Source organism: Corvus cornix, chromosome 4, assembly GCF_000738735.6.
Source record: "Corvus cornix cornix isolate S_Up_H32 chromosome 4, ASM73873v5, whole genome shotgun sequence".
NCBI classification, from domain to species: Eukaryota; Metazoa; Chordata; class Aves; order Passeriformes; family Corvidae; genus Corvus; species Corvus cornix.
Window position 1 is genome coordinate 1,638,534 of NC_046334.1, and position 16,207 is coordinate 1,654,740.

Consider the following 16,207-nt stretch of genomic DNA (forward strand, 5'->3'; position numbering starts at 1 on the left):
AAACAAACATGACTTGGTTTTTTGGGCTCACCAAGGGGTTGGAATTTTGTGTTGTAGCTGCAGAGAAAGCACAATGTCTCACTTCTGCTTTTTTCCCCCTCTCAGGCTATGGAAAAAGCTTATGTTACCAGTTTCCTCCTGTTTACACTGGACACACAAGCATTGTCATCTGCCCTCTTATCTCCCTGATGGAGGACCAGGTGCTGCAGTTGACGTAAGTAACGTGGTGGCAGCGGCAGGCTGCTGCTGCACTCCCCACAGACTCACATGGATTCCGCCTGTGGCGTTTCTGGGTGTTTCACGTTGCACCTGGGTGTACAGCAGGCTGTTTGTGTCTCAGCTGCAGAGCATGTGCTTCCCAAGGAGTGCACACAGGCTGTGTCAGCAGTCTCAGATCCCTGGATTTGCCACGTAGGTGAACCAGAGGCTGAGGTTGCAAAGGATGGATGCCGGTGAGAGGTTTCTGAAGGCACTTATTTCTGGATTCACAGGCCTTTTTGTGTCCAGACCAAAGTGATGGGGGGGCTGTTTGAGGCTGTGAGAGTCGTGTCAAAGTATGGTAGGGCTTCCTTTGGGTCTGAGAAGTGACATCTGAACCAAGTATAGCTGGAAGCTGTAGGCAATCCAGATCAAAGGTACAGCACAGGCTTTCAAGAGGGACAGTGTAATAGGTCTCCTAACACCTGGCCTCTTCACTTGTTAAGAGATCTGAGGGGGGAACTTGTGGGTGACACCAAATCACTCTGACATAAGCAGTTTTAGGCGTTGTCAAGATAAATCTCCTCGATTTTTAATACCTGATAATGCTTTCTCTACATGTACTCACTTCTTATTGTAAGAGCTATTCACTTCTGACACTTCTTCACTGAAGCTGTGGCTATCATGCTGAGTTGTCTAGTTCATTCCTGCCTTGTCCAACTTGGGAAGAACGGATCTTTTGTGAAAGAGGAGATATGAAGATGTTTTGAAGTGAAAAACATCAATTACGTGCGGCATTTTCTGCTGCACATCGTGGCTGTGTGCATATGAATGGCTGGACAGCCTAAGCTCCTCGACTGTTACTCAGCAGGGTGTCTGTGTGTTCAGCTGCTGCTTTGACTTTTTCCACTGTTTTCCTCAGTGGGAGGGGTTTATTCACTACCTTCCCAGTGGGTCATTCATTTTAAAGGCCGAGGAGACTGAATTTCTACCAACGACAGCAGTTTGTCTGTCAGTCTGGCTGCAGTTTGGACTGAGCATCTGTGGAAACCAAGGGCTCTGAGACAATGCAGTAAATCACCAAGTTAACAGGTAACATATGAATTGGTTGAGCTGGTGACTATTGTCATTAAAAAGCAGCCACCTGATTTAAAATTAGCAGATGCAGCATGAGCAGCCCACAAAAGATGGAGCAAGGTAAAAAATGGTGCAAGGCATACTTCCAAACGTGAGGAACTGCAGCAGTGAATAGTTATAGGAAATACATTTAGCATATTCTTTTGGATGTTTTATTTGTGAACTTGCCTCCTGTGCAAGGAAAATGGTCTTCCTTTCTCTGATTCCTAATTGTACTCATCTCGTGTGAGTCTTGTGGAGACAGCTGGAGGGGAAGTGGAAGAGCATTTGGGTGGCAGGGAGAGCCACGCACCACTCTTGCTTTTTTAAAAGGTGTTTCACACAGAGACCCTTGAAGAAAGTAGTCTCTGACCTCATGGCTTGAACTTCCTTTAGAAGTGCTGGCCCAGGCTGGAAACCAAAGCTTGGAGAGAGAGTCTGTTCATGACTATGCTTTTTATTTCTGCAGAATGACGGGGATTCCAGCGTGTTTCCTTGGTTCAGCTCAGTCGAAACAGGTCAAGGATTCCATCAGAGGGTGAGTTTTAGCCAAGCTTTCTGGTGCTCTGGGCTGTGACATAGGGGTGCTGCAGGGGGTAGTATGTCTCCCTGCTCCATCATCACGGGAACTCCTGGTTGTGGCTCAGCCCTGGAACCTGGCACTCGGGATGTTGTTTGCATTCACCCAGGCTGCGAGTGTGGGAGGCTACAGCCACCCTCCTGTGCCTTCTGGCTGGGGAGATGGGGCTTATTGACTCAGCTGTGTTCTGATTTATACCTGATTTTAGTCAGGTTTTAGACCTATATCTGCCATCAACACAACAGTCCCTTCTAAAGGCTGACAAATCTGTTTTTCCTTTTCCTGTAACGCCTTGCTTTCCTGTGGTTCTGGAATGTTTTCTATGGTCTTCACTTAATTCCTCTTGTTCCCTATCAGAAATCTGTTCTTGTTCTCATATTGTTTTTCAATGTAATCATGATTTTATTGAACTTAGGTGTCTGGGGTTTTCTTTTCTGTGACAGTTTTATTTTTTTTTCTGGTCTTTCAGGGGTCAGTACAGAGTCATATACATGACTCCAGAGTTTTGTTCAGGGAACTTAGAGTTACTTCAGGACCTTGACCAAACTGTTGGTAAGTTGGGGATAAGATTGTGGATGAGTTGGTAGGCAGCTTAGATTGGTAATTATGTTTAAGCCTTTTTAATACTTGAAGACTTTTCACCCATTTCTTGGTGAGTGTAGTGACACCATTTATTCCCATTCATGACACAAGATCCTGTCACTGATGAAAAGATCATATGTGAGTGTTTGTCTGAGGCCATCAGGCTTTGTGTTACAATCCAGAAAGTACAACAGATGACATCTGTAATGGTTATTTGTGACTATGATTGAGAGACAGTGAGTGGGGAAAAGGCCCTGTTGGAACTAGCTCGAGATTTTGATCCTCCTGAGGGAGGTTGGATGTCTAGAGCTTGGGTTGTGGTGGGGGGAGACTGTAAAGGTTCTTGGGCCTTTTTTATGAAAGAGGACTTAAAGTTGGCGCAGCAGAAAGCATTCCAGGAACAAAAAGTAAAGCACTGCTGGTCACTTCTGAGGGAAACTTGAGCTTGTCCGTGCTGTGTTTTTGTGTCTCCCAGGTATCACCCTCATAGCTGTGGATGAAGCTCACTGCATCTCCGAGTGGGGCCATGACTTCAGGAACTCCTTCAGAAGTTTAGGCTTGTTAAAGAAGACTCTGCCATCGGTGAGGTTTGGATATGTTGGGTTTCTGATACAAGAAAAGGGTTTTGTGTGATAGTTTGGAAATATCAGCCTTTTAATGTCGTGCTGTGGGTGTACTGACCATGCTGGTTTGGAGTTGGAGCAGTCCCTGTCAGTGATTGGGCTTTGTGGCTTTTCCTAATGTTTAAACAAAGGATGTCCTGCACTTGGACTACCAGAAACCTAGGAAATTGAAGCTGCTTTGGATCCCTATGCTGAGGAAGATGATGTCCCTAAGCTTCTGGTGTAATATTGGGGGATTTTGTTTTACCTGACTGAGTGGCTTGTAGGAGCACGCAACTGATTTCTGATTTCACTCATCAAGCAGTTATTGCATAAGCTCAGAAATTCAGACCTGAACTTCACATGCTTTTATTGGGAATGTCATCCTATGCTCCTTAAATTTAGCTAATCACATCAGTGATTACTGTGGACTTGTGGAGGATATGTTCAGAATAAAACTTTGTATTTCAAGGGTTCTGTCCCTGTCTGCTCTTTCAAGAGCTTTGGTCTAAAATGTTCAAGAAGCTCAATATTAACTGTATTTTTCAAATGACTGAACTTATCCAATGCTAAACACATTCAAGTGCCTTGTTTACATCCTATATCAGTTGGCTCTTGAGGTTTTTGATTTAAAAAAAAATCAACGAGAGGTCATGGTTGTTGTTCTGCTTCTCTTTGCAGGTCCCCATTATTGCTTTAACGGCAACTGCGAGTCCCTCGATTAGAGAGGACATAGTGAAATGCCTGAACCTGAGGAATCCCCAGGTCACCTGTACCAGTTTTGACAGACCTAACCTGTACCTCGAAGTTGGACAACAAAGTGGAGACATCTGTAGGGATTTGAAGCAGTTCCTAACCAGGAAAGGAAGGTTAGGATTTAAGCCTGGTTTTGATCCCTCATATGTGGGTTTTTTGTTTTTTTTTACAGGCAGGTGGCTTTTTTTTGTTTTGTATCTTTACATGATGTTGTTGTTGTTATTTTAAGCAGTTCTGTGTATGAGTTTGAAGGCCCCACTATCATCTACTGCCCTACAAGAAAGGCCACTGAGCATGTGGTGTCTGCACTGAATAAACTCAATGTGGCCTGTGGTACCTACCATGCTGGGATGGGGAACAGTCAGAGGAGAGACACCCACCACCGGTTCATGAGGGATGAAATTCAGGTACGTAGGAAACAAAATTCTCTTGGTCCTATTTAGAATTGCAGAGTTTTTGGTAGAAGAAAATTTTGCAATACCGACCTGTGTTACCCACGTCCTCTGTAATTCTGGGCAAAGAAATTGCTGGTCTGTGCTGACAGGAATAAGATTCCTAGCTTATCTTTCAAATTTCTGTAGTAATTCCCTTAAAAATGCATGGTATCCAAGGGAAATGTTGGTAGCTGGAACAAGATCACAACTTCTGTGAGCTGCTTCTTTCCTAGGCAGCAGAGATTTCAATCCTGGGACTTCTTGTGTTCCTTTTCATGATCTGTTTTGTGCCTGTTGAGAACAGCTACTTGAAAACACTCCTGCATTTGCCACGGCACATCATCCCTCTCGTGTTTGTAATCCTGTGGCTGTGCTCTGGCAGACTCAGACTCAGCACTGTGGGTCTGGAGCTGTTGGAATTCAGGCTGGACTTGGAGTCTGTGGCAGCAGATTCACGCCGAGTGTGTGAGCATTAACCCAGGCGTGGTCTCTGGGATCACTTGAAGGCGCGCGGCTCCTGTTTTGCAGTGTGTTGTGGCGACGGTGGCGTTCGGAATGGGCATCAATAAGGCCGATATCCGGCTGGTTATCCACTACGGCGCCCCGAAGGAGATGGAATCCTATTACCAGGAAATGGGGAGAGCCGGGCGCGACGGGCTTCCTGCTGCCTGCCACGTCCTGTGGGCTGCGGCAGACTTGGCCTGTAACAGGTACAGCTCTGGGGACAGCCCTTTCCTCCCTCCTCAGGGCCTTTTGCCGTGGGTCTCTGCAGTTCAGTAGCCTGTGGGCTTGGAAGAACCTCTCTGTCTCCTGTTTTACCCTCTTTGGGATAATGTTTAGAAGAATATGAATAAAGTGCTCTCCTGAGCATGCCCCGTGCTCTGAGGATCAAGGTGGTGGAGAAGCAGGCAGGCAGTTTGGGTCTGGTTTTAGTAGGGTATTTTTTCTAGCTCTTCCTGGTGAATTAGAGAGCATGGTCTGGCATATTTCATTCTTGGTGTGGGACAGGGGAATAGTGGTCAGCATTTAAGGCTCTGCATTTTTTGCTCCTGTCTCAGACGCCTCCTGAATGAGATCCACAACGAGAAGTTCCGGCTGTACAAGCTGAAGATGTTGGCAAAGATGGAGAAGTACCTGGTGTCCAATAGCTGCAGGAGGAAGTGAGTGCTGGAACCTATTAGTGCTCTGTCACTGCAGGCAGCTTTGATAAGACTTGGCCACAGCTCTGGGTTGTCACCAGAAGGCATTTTGGACTCACAATGTGTTCTACAAGCACAGAACATTCTATTCTGTATTAATAACCAGTATCAAAAGTACAACCTTCAGCACATTTATACGTTTCCTTATTTGCCTTTTTTTTAAAAAAGACTTTTTCTTTAGAGGAATCAAGGCTAAATAATTGGTTCCCCAGTGAATTAATTAATGATGCTGATTTCAACTCTATTTTCTGCAATAAATTTAATGTGTAAATTCTTGGTCTTCCATTGAATTCTTTTTGTTCCCTTGGGTAGAATCATCCTGTCTCATTTTGAAGACAGACAACTCCGAAAGGTTTCCTCTGGCATCATGGGCACGGAAGAATGCTGTGATAATTGCAGGTACAGGTAAGCTTTCTTCCCTGAAGGGTGATCCTAGAGGTTATGTTCTCTCAGACTGACTTACAAGGAAAATTATCTAAAAGAATTGACTTTCATGCATCTGATCTTGCAGCTGTTCAGCCTGAGGTTTATTTTTGAACAGCTCTCTAACCTTTTGCTAATGCGTTGAGCAAGCCATGATAAGCTCTGAGTTAGGCTGTGGGAAAGCCTGGAAACAGAGCAGGATCGCAGTTCCTAAAAGGGGTTTAGAGCAACACCCTGGAACTGTGAAAAACACTTCTGTTCATCAGTTTAAGCCCTGTTAGGTAATTAATCCCAAAAGACAGCACAAATAGTGTGTGGTACCAGGTGTCTAAGGCTTAATTGCCCCAGTGTCCAGGGAGCTGTTCTCCTGTGCTGACATGCGCTCTTTTAACCTTGCTAATAATTCCATGGATGTGCTGAGGGGGACTCAGGAGGCTGATAGTCACAGAGGTATGAGCAGAAACACCTTCCTCACTTTGTTCTGTAGTTATAATAAAGCTTTCCCTGAAGTTAAAGTAAAGTATTCCTTGCTCCTGCTGGTAGCCTGATGCTTTCTGATCCCCAGCAAGATGTTAGGCTGCGTTGCTTTCTGGTGAAGTGTTACCAGTTCAGGAATTTCTGTATGTCAAGGATTAGGACACCTTTGCCTGGCCTCTACTGCAACTAAGTAAAAAAAGAATTTAAAATATCATAATTTCCTCTTTGCAGCTACCTTGCTGTGCTAATAAAGATCCAGGTAGTGAATTTGTATTGCAGAACTGAAATAATTTGAAATACATAATTTTCCTTTTTCTCCTTAGAACTGGTTTGTGCCAGTAATTTTTCAGTGGGTTCTTTGAGTCAGTAACAAATGCATTAACAAACCTTACATAGCCTTTAATGGGGTCACTCTTTACTCCTGGTTTTCGTTTTTCCTTTATGTTCTTAACGAAACAGGAGAGAGCTTTTAAGTGCAATGAGAGAAATGTTGTGCATGCCCAAACCAATGCAAATATTTAAATGCTGAATTCAGAAGATTGCTGAGACAATGTTCTTAACAGCAGGTGTTGTGGAGAACTTACTGTTGGGTTGGACAGTTGCCTGAGAAGTTACACTGATAGAAATATAAATGTGTCTTGAAGTTACATTGACGTAAATAATTAAATATGTTTAAATGTATAGAGCTAGGACTGACATTAGAGACTACATTCACGCCAATCACTTGTGGTTGTTTCATTCATCACTGGGCTGACAACATTTGGAACAAGGGAGGGGGGACTTGATTTGCTTGTGTTAAACTTGGCTTCCTTTGTGCCTTTCAGAGGCTCCCGCCTTGCAGTCCCCAGTGACTTTGACGGCGGTTTGCAGGACTTTGGGAAGCAAGCACACCAGCTGCTGTCTGCAGTGAGTGCCCTGGATGAGAAGTTTGGGACCAGAATGCCAATTCTGCTTCTTCGAGGGTCTGTAAGTGATGGTGCAGCTCCTTGTGTTTGTTCTGAGGGAAGAGGCTGTGACAGTGTCCCTCTTAATTGATTTATCAGTCAATACATGGATATACATTCACGTCAGTGTGTGTATTCCATTTTTCTTGGAGAGATGGATGTTTGTATAGAGAGGTAGTCTTGACTTTGGGAAGCTGCTCAGCTCCACTCCCCTTGCAACAAGCAAGATGATTGTCCTTTAATGTTTTTATGAAAATGCATCCTTTTGATTGTCTTGAAAGGAACAGCCTTTTCAGAATGAGGGATAAACGTCTTGGCTCAATAATTAGTTGGCTTATGTTGGAATGAAGCAATGGCTTCCACTGCAGCTTTGTGTTGCTGAGTGACTTCGAGTAGTGAAGTGGGAAGTAGGGTACCAGAATGAATATAAATTATTTCTATCACCTTTAATTTTAACTGTTTTGAAATACTAAGCAAGAAACTCAGTGGAAATAAAATTAGAATAAGAACAGAATCACTTTTTATTTTTACAAACTGAGGAGAAAAAGAATGACCTGTAATACTTGATAAAACTGGGTGAATCCCTTGTTTAACCTTTTAATAAAGTTAAGCTGCTGATTATGACGCAAGTATATCTAGGGAAAAATGAACTTGTCCCAGCTTTGGCAGAAGGCGGATTAGGAGTGGAATAGGTTAGAGGAGGCTCCTTACATACTGGGCTTTTGGTTTACTGGTTGTACTTTAAGCTTTCCTGCACAAGGAGTGGACAAATCTGAGAGATTGTTTCAAAAATTTCAGTGCTCTCAACGCTTGCCAGACCGGTACCGGAGGCACCCTCTCTTTGGCTGTGGAAAAGAGTGGCCAGAGAACTGGTGGAAACAGCTCTGCCAGCAGCTGATAATGGAAGGGTTCCTCAAAGAAGTCTCAGGCCATAACAACAAGTTTGCAACCATTTGTGTGCTCACCCAGAAGGTAATTCTGGTTGTGAAATGACCCACTGAGAGCTCCTCCTGAGTAATCCATAGCTAAGTCGTGTGGTTTATTTCTTACAGGGTAGAAATTGGCTGTCAAAAGCTGGATCTGCCTCAAATCCAAGTCTTCTGTTACAGTCTAGTGAAGACCTTAATCTGCAGAGACCTTCTACCAGGTAATTGTAGCACATGTGTTCTCTTGAACACTTCTTTACTAACATCAGATCTGTCTCTGAAACCTGCTTTTGGAGGAGGCAGGGTTGAACAGGAGGAGGCTCAGCGTTCTGGATTTTTTCATGAAGAATGATGATTCTAATAATTAATCAGTAACTTGATTTGCCAAATACATCCCTGCACCAACTTGAAATAAGTTTGCTTAGCAAAATGTTATTTTTTGAAGGGCAGTGTCACTATTCAATGGAATTAAGATATAATTAATTGCATTACAGCAGCAGACGTTCGCCAATGCTGTCCAAGCAGCGCTCCCCAAGCACAAAGGGAGCAACACAGTCACCAGGCAAGCAGGTCTGTACCAGTACAACCCTCCAGCAGTGTGATCCGTCCTTGCTCATTAAAAAAACCCCCAACTTGCAGACATATCACAAATTAATATTTTATCAACAGCAAACTCAGTGAAAAGATTGTAAATCAGCATTTGTCTTGTTTTTCTGATTTTTTAAAGATATCTCTGGTTGAGATGTTCTCCTATGACAGGAAAGGTAAAACTCCACCACGAAGCACTAACATACTTAACAGGTACAGTTCTTGGAATTAAAGGAGATTTGCCTAATTTTGACTGTGTTAATGGGTAGACTGCTTGTCGAGTGATCCTTAAAATGAGCATTCTCATGTGAAGTGGGTGTGGAAATGTTGAATGCATTTAAAAAACCAAGTGCCTAAAACTTGCTGTACACTGCATTATATTTCAAAATATATTGTATTGACAAGATTGAACAGTTAACATCAGGGAGCATGGAGGGCTCTGCCTTTCCACACTGGGCTGGAGAGTACTGAGACCAAGTCAAGGCTCCCTCAGGTCAAAAGAAATCAAATAACCTCTTGCAAAAAGTAGACCAAGTAATTTGTTTTCCTGGCTCATGTGCTGCTTCAGATTAAATGCACCTTGTATTTCTGAGTGGATTCCTCCTTCAGGCGACCATTCTGGTGCTGGCAGATGACAGGAAGAGAGGCTGCGTCACTTAGGTGAATAGTTGCCACTGCAGCCATGTGAAGATAGATTATTTTAGGGACAGTTAAAATCCAAGTTATTTTGCACTGTGCTTAGGAAAGGAGGCTCTTAGTCCAGCTTGTCTCCTAACAGATACTGCAGTGTAATCATGGCAGTCCAATCAAGGGTAAATGTCCCCAAGTCCATGAGCCTGTGGACTGGGAGCTGTGCTAATTCCACTCACAGCAGAGCAGCTGTGTCCCTGTCTCTGACGGTTTTAAGATGATCAGTGCTGTTTGCCAGGATTAATGTTCGCAGCCATGGGCAAAAATGAAAGGTGGGATGTCAGAGGGGACCAGTGACTGTTCAAGATAGGGCAATCCAGCTCTTAAGAGATATTGGTGGGTTGGGTTGTTTTTTTTCTCCCCAAACTCCCACAGATATGATTTCATCTGCTTGAGCTTTGTGCAATAAGAGCGTGTTTGTGAGTTGCAGCATGAGATCAGAGAAACTGTGACATTAAGGATCCTGCTGGTTCTACCCCAACCAGCTCCAGTCCAGCCTGGGTGCAGAGCTGGCATGAGGTGCTGTTGGAGCTGGCAAAATAAGCTGGGCTGCTGCTCTCCCACAGCCTTGAACCAAGTCCCTGAATAAACTCATGGGAAGCAAGGCTTGCTTACAGTTGATTTTTTTGTTAGTGTTTCAGGGCGCTCACCACTGAAATCTCCTCTGAAGCCCCAAGAACCAGGTGTTTCATCCCGAGAAAAAGAACTAGAGGTAAGCTTTTGCGGGATAGGGAGGATATCTCTGAATTGCAGTCAGCCTGTAAACTGCAGTTGTCCTGTGTTTGGGCAGTTGGCTTGGACAGCTCCTAAAATTACTGAGTTGTTTTGAATAGAAGTCCCAGAATAGGGCTTAAATACACTAGGAGGGATTAATGGATTGCAGGGCTTTTGTGTATTATTGGAAAGATAAGGGAAGTGGTAACCTTTGCTCTTGTAACAAATAGACCTGTGAGTGGTATAGAGCTGCTTCCTGAGAATTTGGCTCCTTCCTTCCCAGACTGCTCTGTATGGCAAGCTGCTGACTGCTAGACAGAAGGTAGCTAATGAGAACGAAATTCCTCCAGCTGTCTTGGCCACCAATAAGATCCTGGTGGAGATGGCCCGGATAAGGTAAAGCCAGCATGCAGACATGTTGTACAACCTGGGGAGGTTGCAAGCCAAGTCACAAATCCCTTTCCTGCTTCGGTTGGGAGAGTGGGGCAGCTCAGCTGGGGAAGCATCGGAAGTGCCTCCCCCAGCTACTAAAAGGCATTGGGCAGCAGTATTTTGGGAATGTCTGTGTTGTTGCATTCTTCATCCTAAACCAGGCCTACGAACATTGAGAACCTGAAGAAAATCGATGGTGTGTCTGAAGCCAAGTCCACCATGCTGACGCCTCTCCTGGCTGAAATTAAGGACTTCTGCCAAGTAAATGGTTTGCAGGTATGATGAACTCAAGTGTCTTCTCCTTGGCAGGAGCCTTAAGAATGGGATTTGTTCTGCAGCTATTGGACTCCATAGATTAGTCTTTCTGTTAAAATACTATGATCTAGGAATAGGAACCAAAAGCATGCCTAGTTTTTTAGTTGTTTTCAAGGAGTCTGTGTTGAGAAAGTTTAGCTCAAATGGGGGAGTTTCCCATGCAGACTGAATGCCACAGTTTGTTTTGATGGAATAGTTTCACATGGAATGAGAAATACATAAGACGATGTGTTGGCCTGGGCACTTTTTTCTGTCTGGTTTTATTTCCAAGTTCCTTGGACAATGCCATGCCTGGTTTTAGTAAGATGGCAACATGTGGGTGTCCATCTGGATTCCCTCCTTGCTTTCGTTTTCCCTCTCTTCTTTACTTTCTTTTTTAAGAACATGGATTTGGGGTCAAAACCAACCTCCAGACAGATTAATGATTTTGTTAATATTACTTCTTCAGATAACTTCACATAATGGGAGGGCGATCCACCGGTTGTCACCGGGATATAATTCGTTTAATTCTGCTTTTTCTCACTTAGACCGACACATTCCCCACATCTGCACCTAAGGTTCAGAAAGAAGCATCTCCCTGGAAGTGTGCTAGAGCCCTTTCTCGCTCAGAGGAAGTCACATATATCCTGTTCCAGGAGAAAAATTACTCTCTGGTAAGCTCTTGCCTGTGGAGGCTTTCGATTTGCTGAAAACTGACAGCAGAGATGCTTTGTCTAGAGGAGGGGGATGTGCAGTGCTCTTAAATGCTCTGCACAGTGCTGGGATGGGTTGCTTTAAAACTCTGAGGCAGTACCTTTCCTGGGAAATGGCAGATCTTCTTCCTTAACTCTGGAAGTAGTGGTCTGGAAAACTGAGGTGGGATACAGTGAGTTTTTAATTCCACAGTAAGAAACTTAAGTTGCTTTGGCTTTTGCTTTGCCCCTCCCAAGAGTGTGGGTCAGGTGGTCCCCAAGTTAAAAGTGTACCTAAGGATGAATTAACAAGAAATAGTTGTACAATTATTAATGGACAGCTTGATGCTCTGTATCCACTAATCCTGATGATATGCACAGTGTATGTATTCCTTCTGGAGAAATGAGTAGAAACTTGAAGTGTGCTTTTTTGAAGAGTACAAGATTCCAGTTGGAAATCTGTCCTTGAGAAAAACAAGTTTGGGTCAATCAAGTTTGAGATGCTTTTCTTCAAGGCAACTGTTCTAAGAGGAGAATTCACCCAACATGTGAAAATGAAGGGGAAGTTGTTTTGGTGCTCTTATCCATGTTCTGCATGGATGTTCTGTATTAAGTGGGCCCATGGAAGGTCAGGTGCACCACAGCTCCTTCATCTCGACTGAGTTCAAGGTGAGGTGTTGCACTCAAGCTGTGAAGTAGTAGTTTTGAGACAGAAACACACTTGAGAAGCTGGAAAAGCAATGAGATAACTATTGGCAATCGTGCAGTGTTTTGGGGAGCTTTGTTGTGCTGCTGTGTGCCGGTGTCTCTGGATTGTTTTTTGGGAATGACACTTCCGCCATGTGAATCCCTTCTGCCTTTGTTTCCCCAGGGGGCCATAAGTGAGTGCAGATCTCTGCCCCTTGCTGTGGTTGGCACTCACCTGTCCCAGGCCCTGGCAGCTGGCTACACTGTGAGCCTGGAGCGAGCAGGTTTGACTCCTGGAGTTCAGCAGGTCCTTACGGATGTTATCCGCAATCCTCCCATTAACTCAGGTAAGCATCACTGACCGTACCTGAAGCTTCTCACGCCTGGTAGAACCCAGCAGTCCTGGAAGGCTGGGCCAATGCCAGGATCACTGCTTTCCTTTCAAGGCTGAGCTGTAAAATAACTCTGATCACAATCCATAACAATGGGGCAGCCCTTTACAAACCCTTTGACTCGATGGTATGGAGAAGATTGAGACATCCCTCTTGCATCTGTATTTACTCAAATGTTTTTGGGAAAAAACATCAGCCTGACAAGGTATTCCTGTAAGGACTGGCATCCTCAGAAAACACACTGGGAATTTATCACATGATCTTACGAGTCAAACCCATACATTTTTATCTTATCTTTTCTATGCCTTAATGCATCCTATGCTTTAATGAGGTGCAACGAATGTATTTTACAACATAAGTAAACTGAATCAGGCAAGAAGCTTAAACAATTAATATTGTATTTATGTTTTTTCCAAGACACTACCAAAATTCAAGAAATTAGAAAACTTACTCCTGCAAATATTGAGCTGTATCTGATCAAGATGATGATTGTACTCTTGGAGAAAGAGCATAGAAATAAATCTAAGGATGGCTTAGGCATCAAAAGAAGGTTGGTGTGGCCTGAAGGGCAGCAGGAAAAAACAGGAGCCGATCAAGCAAGCAGGGGAGGTGCCTTGTGGAATAAAGCACAGGTTAGTAAAAGGAGGTTATAAAGCTGTTCTGTAAAATAATGTTTTCTTTGTAGGAACAGACTAACAGGATGTTGTTGGTGTTTCCAGCAGTGCTTAGTGTCTCATCTTCCCAATCCATCTCTCCCTCAGTTTTGAGTAGAACCGTGTCCTCCTTCTCGGAGGAATGCTCAGAGCAGAAGCTGAGGATTCTTTTTGAATCAGTATTGACCTAGGAAGAGGTCACACCTGTGCAGCTTAGCTGTGGTTTGTTGCACACATTATGAGTTCTTCCCAGTATGAAAACTTGGATACGCTGGATCCTTCATAACAACCAAATCTGGGTTGTGCCCTTGCTTTGCTTCTGTGCGTTGGTACCAAATAACCAAGCTGATGTGGGAAGAGAGATTCTCCTACTGTGCAGGAAGCAGGAAGGCTAAGAGGATGAAAAAGCCAGAGGCAATCCCAGCTAGGAATGTCTCAGTCTTTGGGTTTCTGTAGTGCTTGAAACTGCTGGGCACAGCCTGATAACAAGTGTCTCCTGGGGGACAAATCTTGGGAAATAAGGAGCTCTTTGTTGATGTTTGAGCAAATCCAGGATAGTCTGAGCTGTCTGCTGGCCTCTGTGACCCCAAGTCCCAGTTCAGCACCTTGTACAAAGGACACCCTGCACTGAGTGGCACCTGGTGGGAATAGTAAAGAGAAATACCATACTCTAAATCCTGCTGCCTGTGCTGGGATTTCATGTCTGTTCCTTACAGGGCTTTGGGCTGACTTCTTAAACACTGGCTCAAGCAATTTTTCAAGCATTGCCGTTTTGCCAAATTGATTGTCTTGTTTCACTGAGTGCTGTTTTGTTTCTACGGTATCTGTGTCAGAGCCACCTTTTTCCTGCAGCTGACCTCCTGACAGTCCGACTGCCTGAGCTCTGATCACACTTGTTCCTGCTACTGTTAGCTCCTGGAGCTAATAATGGGAATGACATGCTATTAGTAATCAAATTAATATAATCCAAAGGAATAGACTGCAAATCCAAAAGCTAATCCAAGCAGTCTTTATTTACTTTTCCTTCAGAAGATATCCTGGTTCTAATAATTCTCAGTAGCAAGCAATTTTAAATCTCTTAATGGATGTTCTTGGATTTGAACGGGCTGACTTTGCTGCTGCTTTTACAGGGTAATTGGATCAATCCAGCATCCAAGGAAGGAGCAGAGAAACCCCATCTGCATGTGGTGCCTTTGGCTTCGGTAAGCAGATGTTCTTCCTCTAATAAAGCACGGGGTAAACGTGCCATTAGTGAGGATTTTGGTAACACGGGGATGTGTAGCTGATCAAAAGTCTCAGCATGACTGCTGCAACCTATGACCAGCAGGATAGTATAGAAAACATGAGTTAATATCTCTTGTGCCCACTGTGCTGTTTTTAACTGACACCTTAGCTGTAAAAACACATTTGAAAATACAGCACTTATTTCCAGTTGCTGTGTGTTTGAAACGTGTGAACTTCACTTGCTCAAGTTTTGTTGTGGTGAAAAGAATAATGGGCAGCGCCCTCATTAAGCAGAGGTGTTGGAACTTTGTTGATGATGGACTGTGACCCAAATAACATTCTGCTTCCTCTCTGTCCCATGGGAAGACTGCAGGGAGCGTGGATGGCAGCCAGGCAGGGAGCAGGGGGGCAGCAGGCCCCTCGAAGCCCATCACCCCGGCCCCCTCCAACCAGGCTGCCCTCGATCCCGAGGAGGAGGAGCTGTTTGCTGACTCTGAGCCAAAGGTGAGACTGCAGGAGCACAGCCCAGACCCGGTGGCTGGGGTGGGGATCTTCAACAAACCAAATTCCCAGCTTCTCGCTGCGTTCCTGACTGTGCCAAAACCTGGGCATGGCTTGCCAGCCCACTTCTCTCATGGACATCCCTGAGGCAGTGATGCCATGTTGCTTTTATTGCCCTTGCTGTGTCCAGATATCCCACTTGGACAGCAATAGACTGCTACAGGAAACTTTGCCCCCAGTACATTGTCAGCTATCTCATGGCAGGTGCTTCCACCATTTTCAGAGGACATTTGGTTCCTTTTTTTTCCTTTTAAGTACAGGGTTCTTCTGTGAGGCTGTGCCGATCACATTAAGATTTTTGTGCTGGTGTCGATAGGAACACAAGTTGTATGTGCAGATGTTAAGAGTTTTTCTTTAAAAGGGAGCTCATGTCTCTGACCAGCACCACTTGTTGAACCACTTGCTTCAGTTTGAAGCTGGATAATACTGTGAGTTCAAATCTTCTCAGCCTTGATTCTCAGAGTTTAATTCTTAATCCCTTAGGTACTTGAATAAGATGTTGGATTTAAGTGAGGCATAAGTCTTCCATGAACAATTTGGACTGTTCATGGCTCCAGCTGAGCATGAATTTGAGGAGTAGAGCTGTGCAAATGAGCCAGGCTGTGAACGTGCGTTTCCTTCCGTGTTTGTGCGTTTGTTTCGTTCCAGAACTCTCATCCCCCTGCTAAGAGGCGGGTGCCAGAATGGTTTGGAACCTCGGCAGCAACAGCTGGACCTGAAACCCAGACCAAGAAATGCAAGACAGAAACCAAAAAAGGGATTTTCAGTTGAATGTGGAAATCAAGATGTGTTTTTTTAATCTTCTTTCCCAGTGCCAGCAGCATTATCTGCATAGAATGTTGCCTCTAAGAGGCTCTAATTGCCCCTGCTCTACTCTCCATTCCTGCTGCTGCCTCTTCTCTTCCTCAAGAAGCACTTTTAGGACTTCTTCACTGTGTGAAATAGGACGTCAATAAAAAGATTTAAATCAATTGGCGTGTGTGTGTTTGTGTGTGTGTGGCGGGGCTGAGGGCGGGCAGGCCCGGGCCGCGTTGCCATGGCCA

The 16,207-nt window shown here is 44.4% G+C and overlaps 1 protein-coding gene across 3 annotated transcripts in view; it reads left to right on the forward strand.

The window, feature by feature from the left end:
* WRN (WRN RecQ like helicase) overlaps window positions 1–16,136 on the forward strand; it is a 29,303-nt gene extending 13,167 nt beyond the window's left edge. The window contains exons 14-36 of one of the 3 annotated variants that reach the window (XM_010411332.3): window positions 106–214; window positions 1,784–1,852; window positions 2,364–2,446; window positions 2,952–3,058; window positions 3,760–3,947; window positions 4,064–4,241; window positions 4,797–4,978; window positions 5,327–5,428; window positions 5,780–5,872; window positions 7,192–7,333; window positions 8,110–8,283; window positions 8,364–8,458; window positions 8,732–8,807; window positions 8,965–9,038; window positions 10,149–10,227; window positions 10,513–10,625; window positions 10,823–10,937; window positions 11,504–11,629; window positions 12,519–12,681; window positions 13,144–13,358; window positions 14,510–14,581; window positions 14,970–15,107; window positions 15,813–16,136. In XM_010411332.3, the coding sequence (XP_010409634.2) occupies window positions 106–214; window positions 1,784–1,852; window positions 2,364–2,446; window positions 2,952–3,058; window positions 3,760–3,947; window positions 4,064–4,241; window positions 4,797–4,978; window positions 5,327–5,428; window positions 5,780–5,872; window positions 7,192–7,333; window positions 8,110–8,283; window positions 8,364–8,458; window positions 8,732–8,807; window positions 8,965–9,038; window positions 10,149–10,227; window positions 10,513–10,625; window positions 10,823–10,937; window positions 11,504–11,629; window positions 12,519–12,681; window positions 13,144–13,358; window positions 14,510–14,581; window positions 14,970–15,107; window positions 15,813–15,935 (2,816 nt within the window). In that variant the 3' untranslated portion in view covers window positions 15,936–16,136. Of the gene's footprint in view, window positions 1–105; window positions 215–1,783; window positions 1,853–2,363; window positions 2,447–2,951; window positions 3,059–3,759; window positions 3,948–4,063; window positions 4,242–4,796; window positions 4,979–5,326; window positions 5,429–5,779; window positions 5,873–7,191; window positions 7,334–8,109; window positions 8,284–8,363; window positions 8,459–8,731; window positions 8,808–8,964; window positions 9,039–10,148; window positions 10,228–10,512; window positions 10,626–10,822; window positions 10,938–11,503; window positions 11,630–12,518; window positions 12,682–12,780; window positions 12,904–13,143; window positions 13,359–14,509; window positions 14,582–14,969; window positions 15,311–15,812 lie in introns of those variants that run through there. The other 2 variants (XM_010411328.4, XM_019293032.3) reach the window with 2 other exon arrangements.
* The last annotated feature ends 71 nt before the right edge of the window (window positions 16,137–16,207 follow it).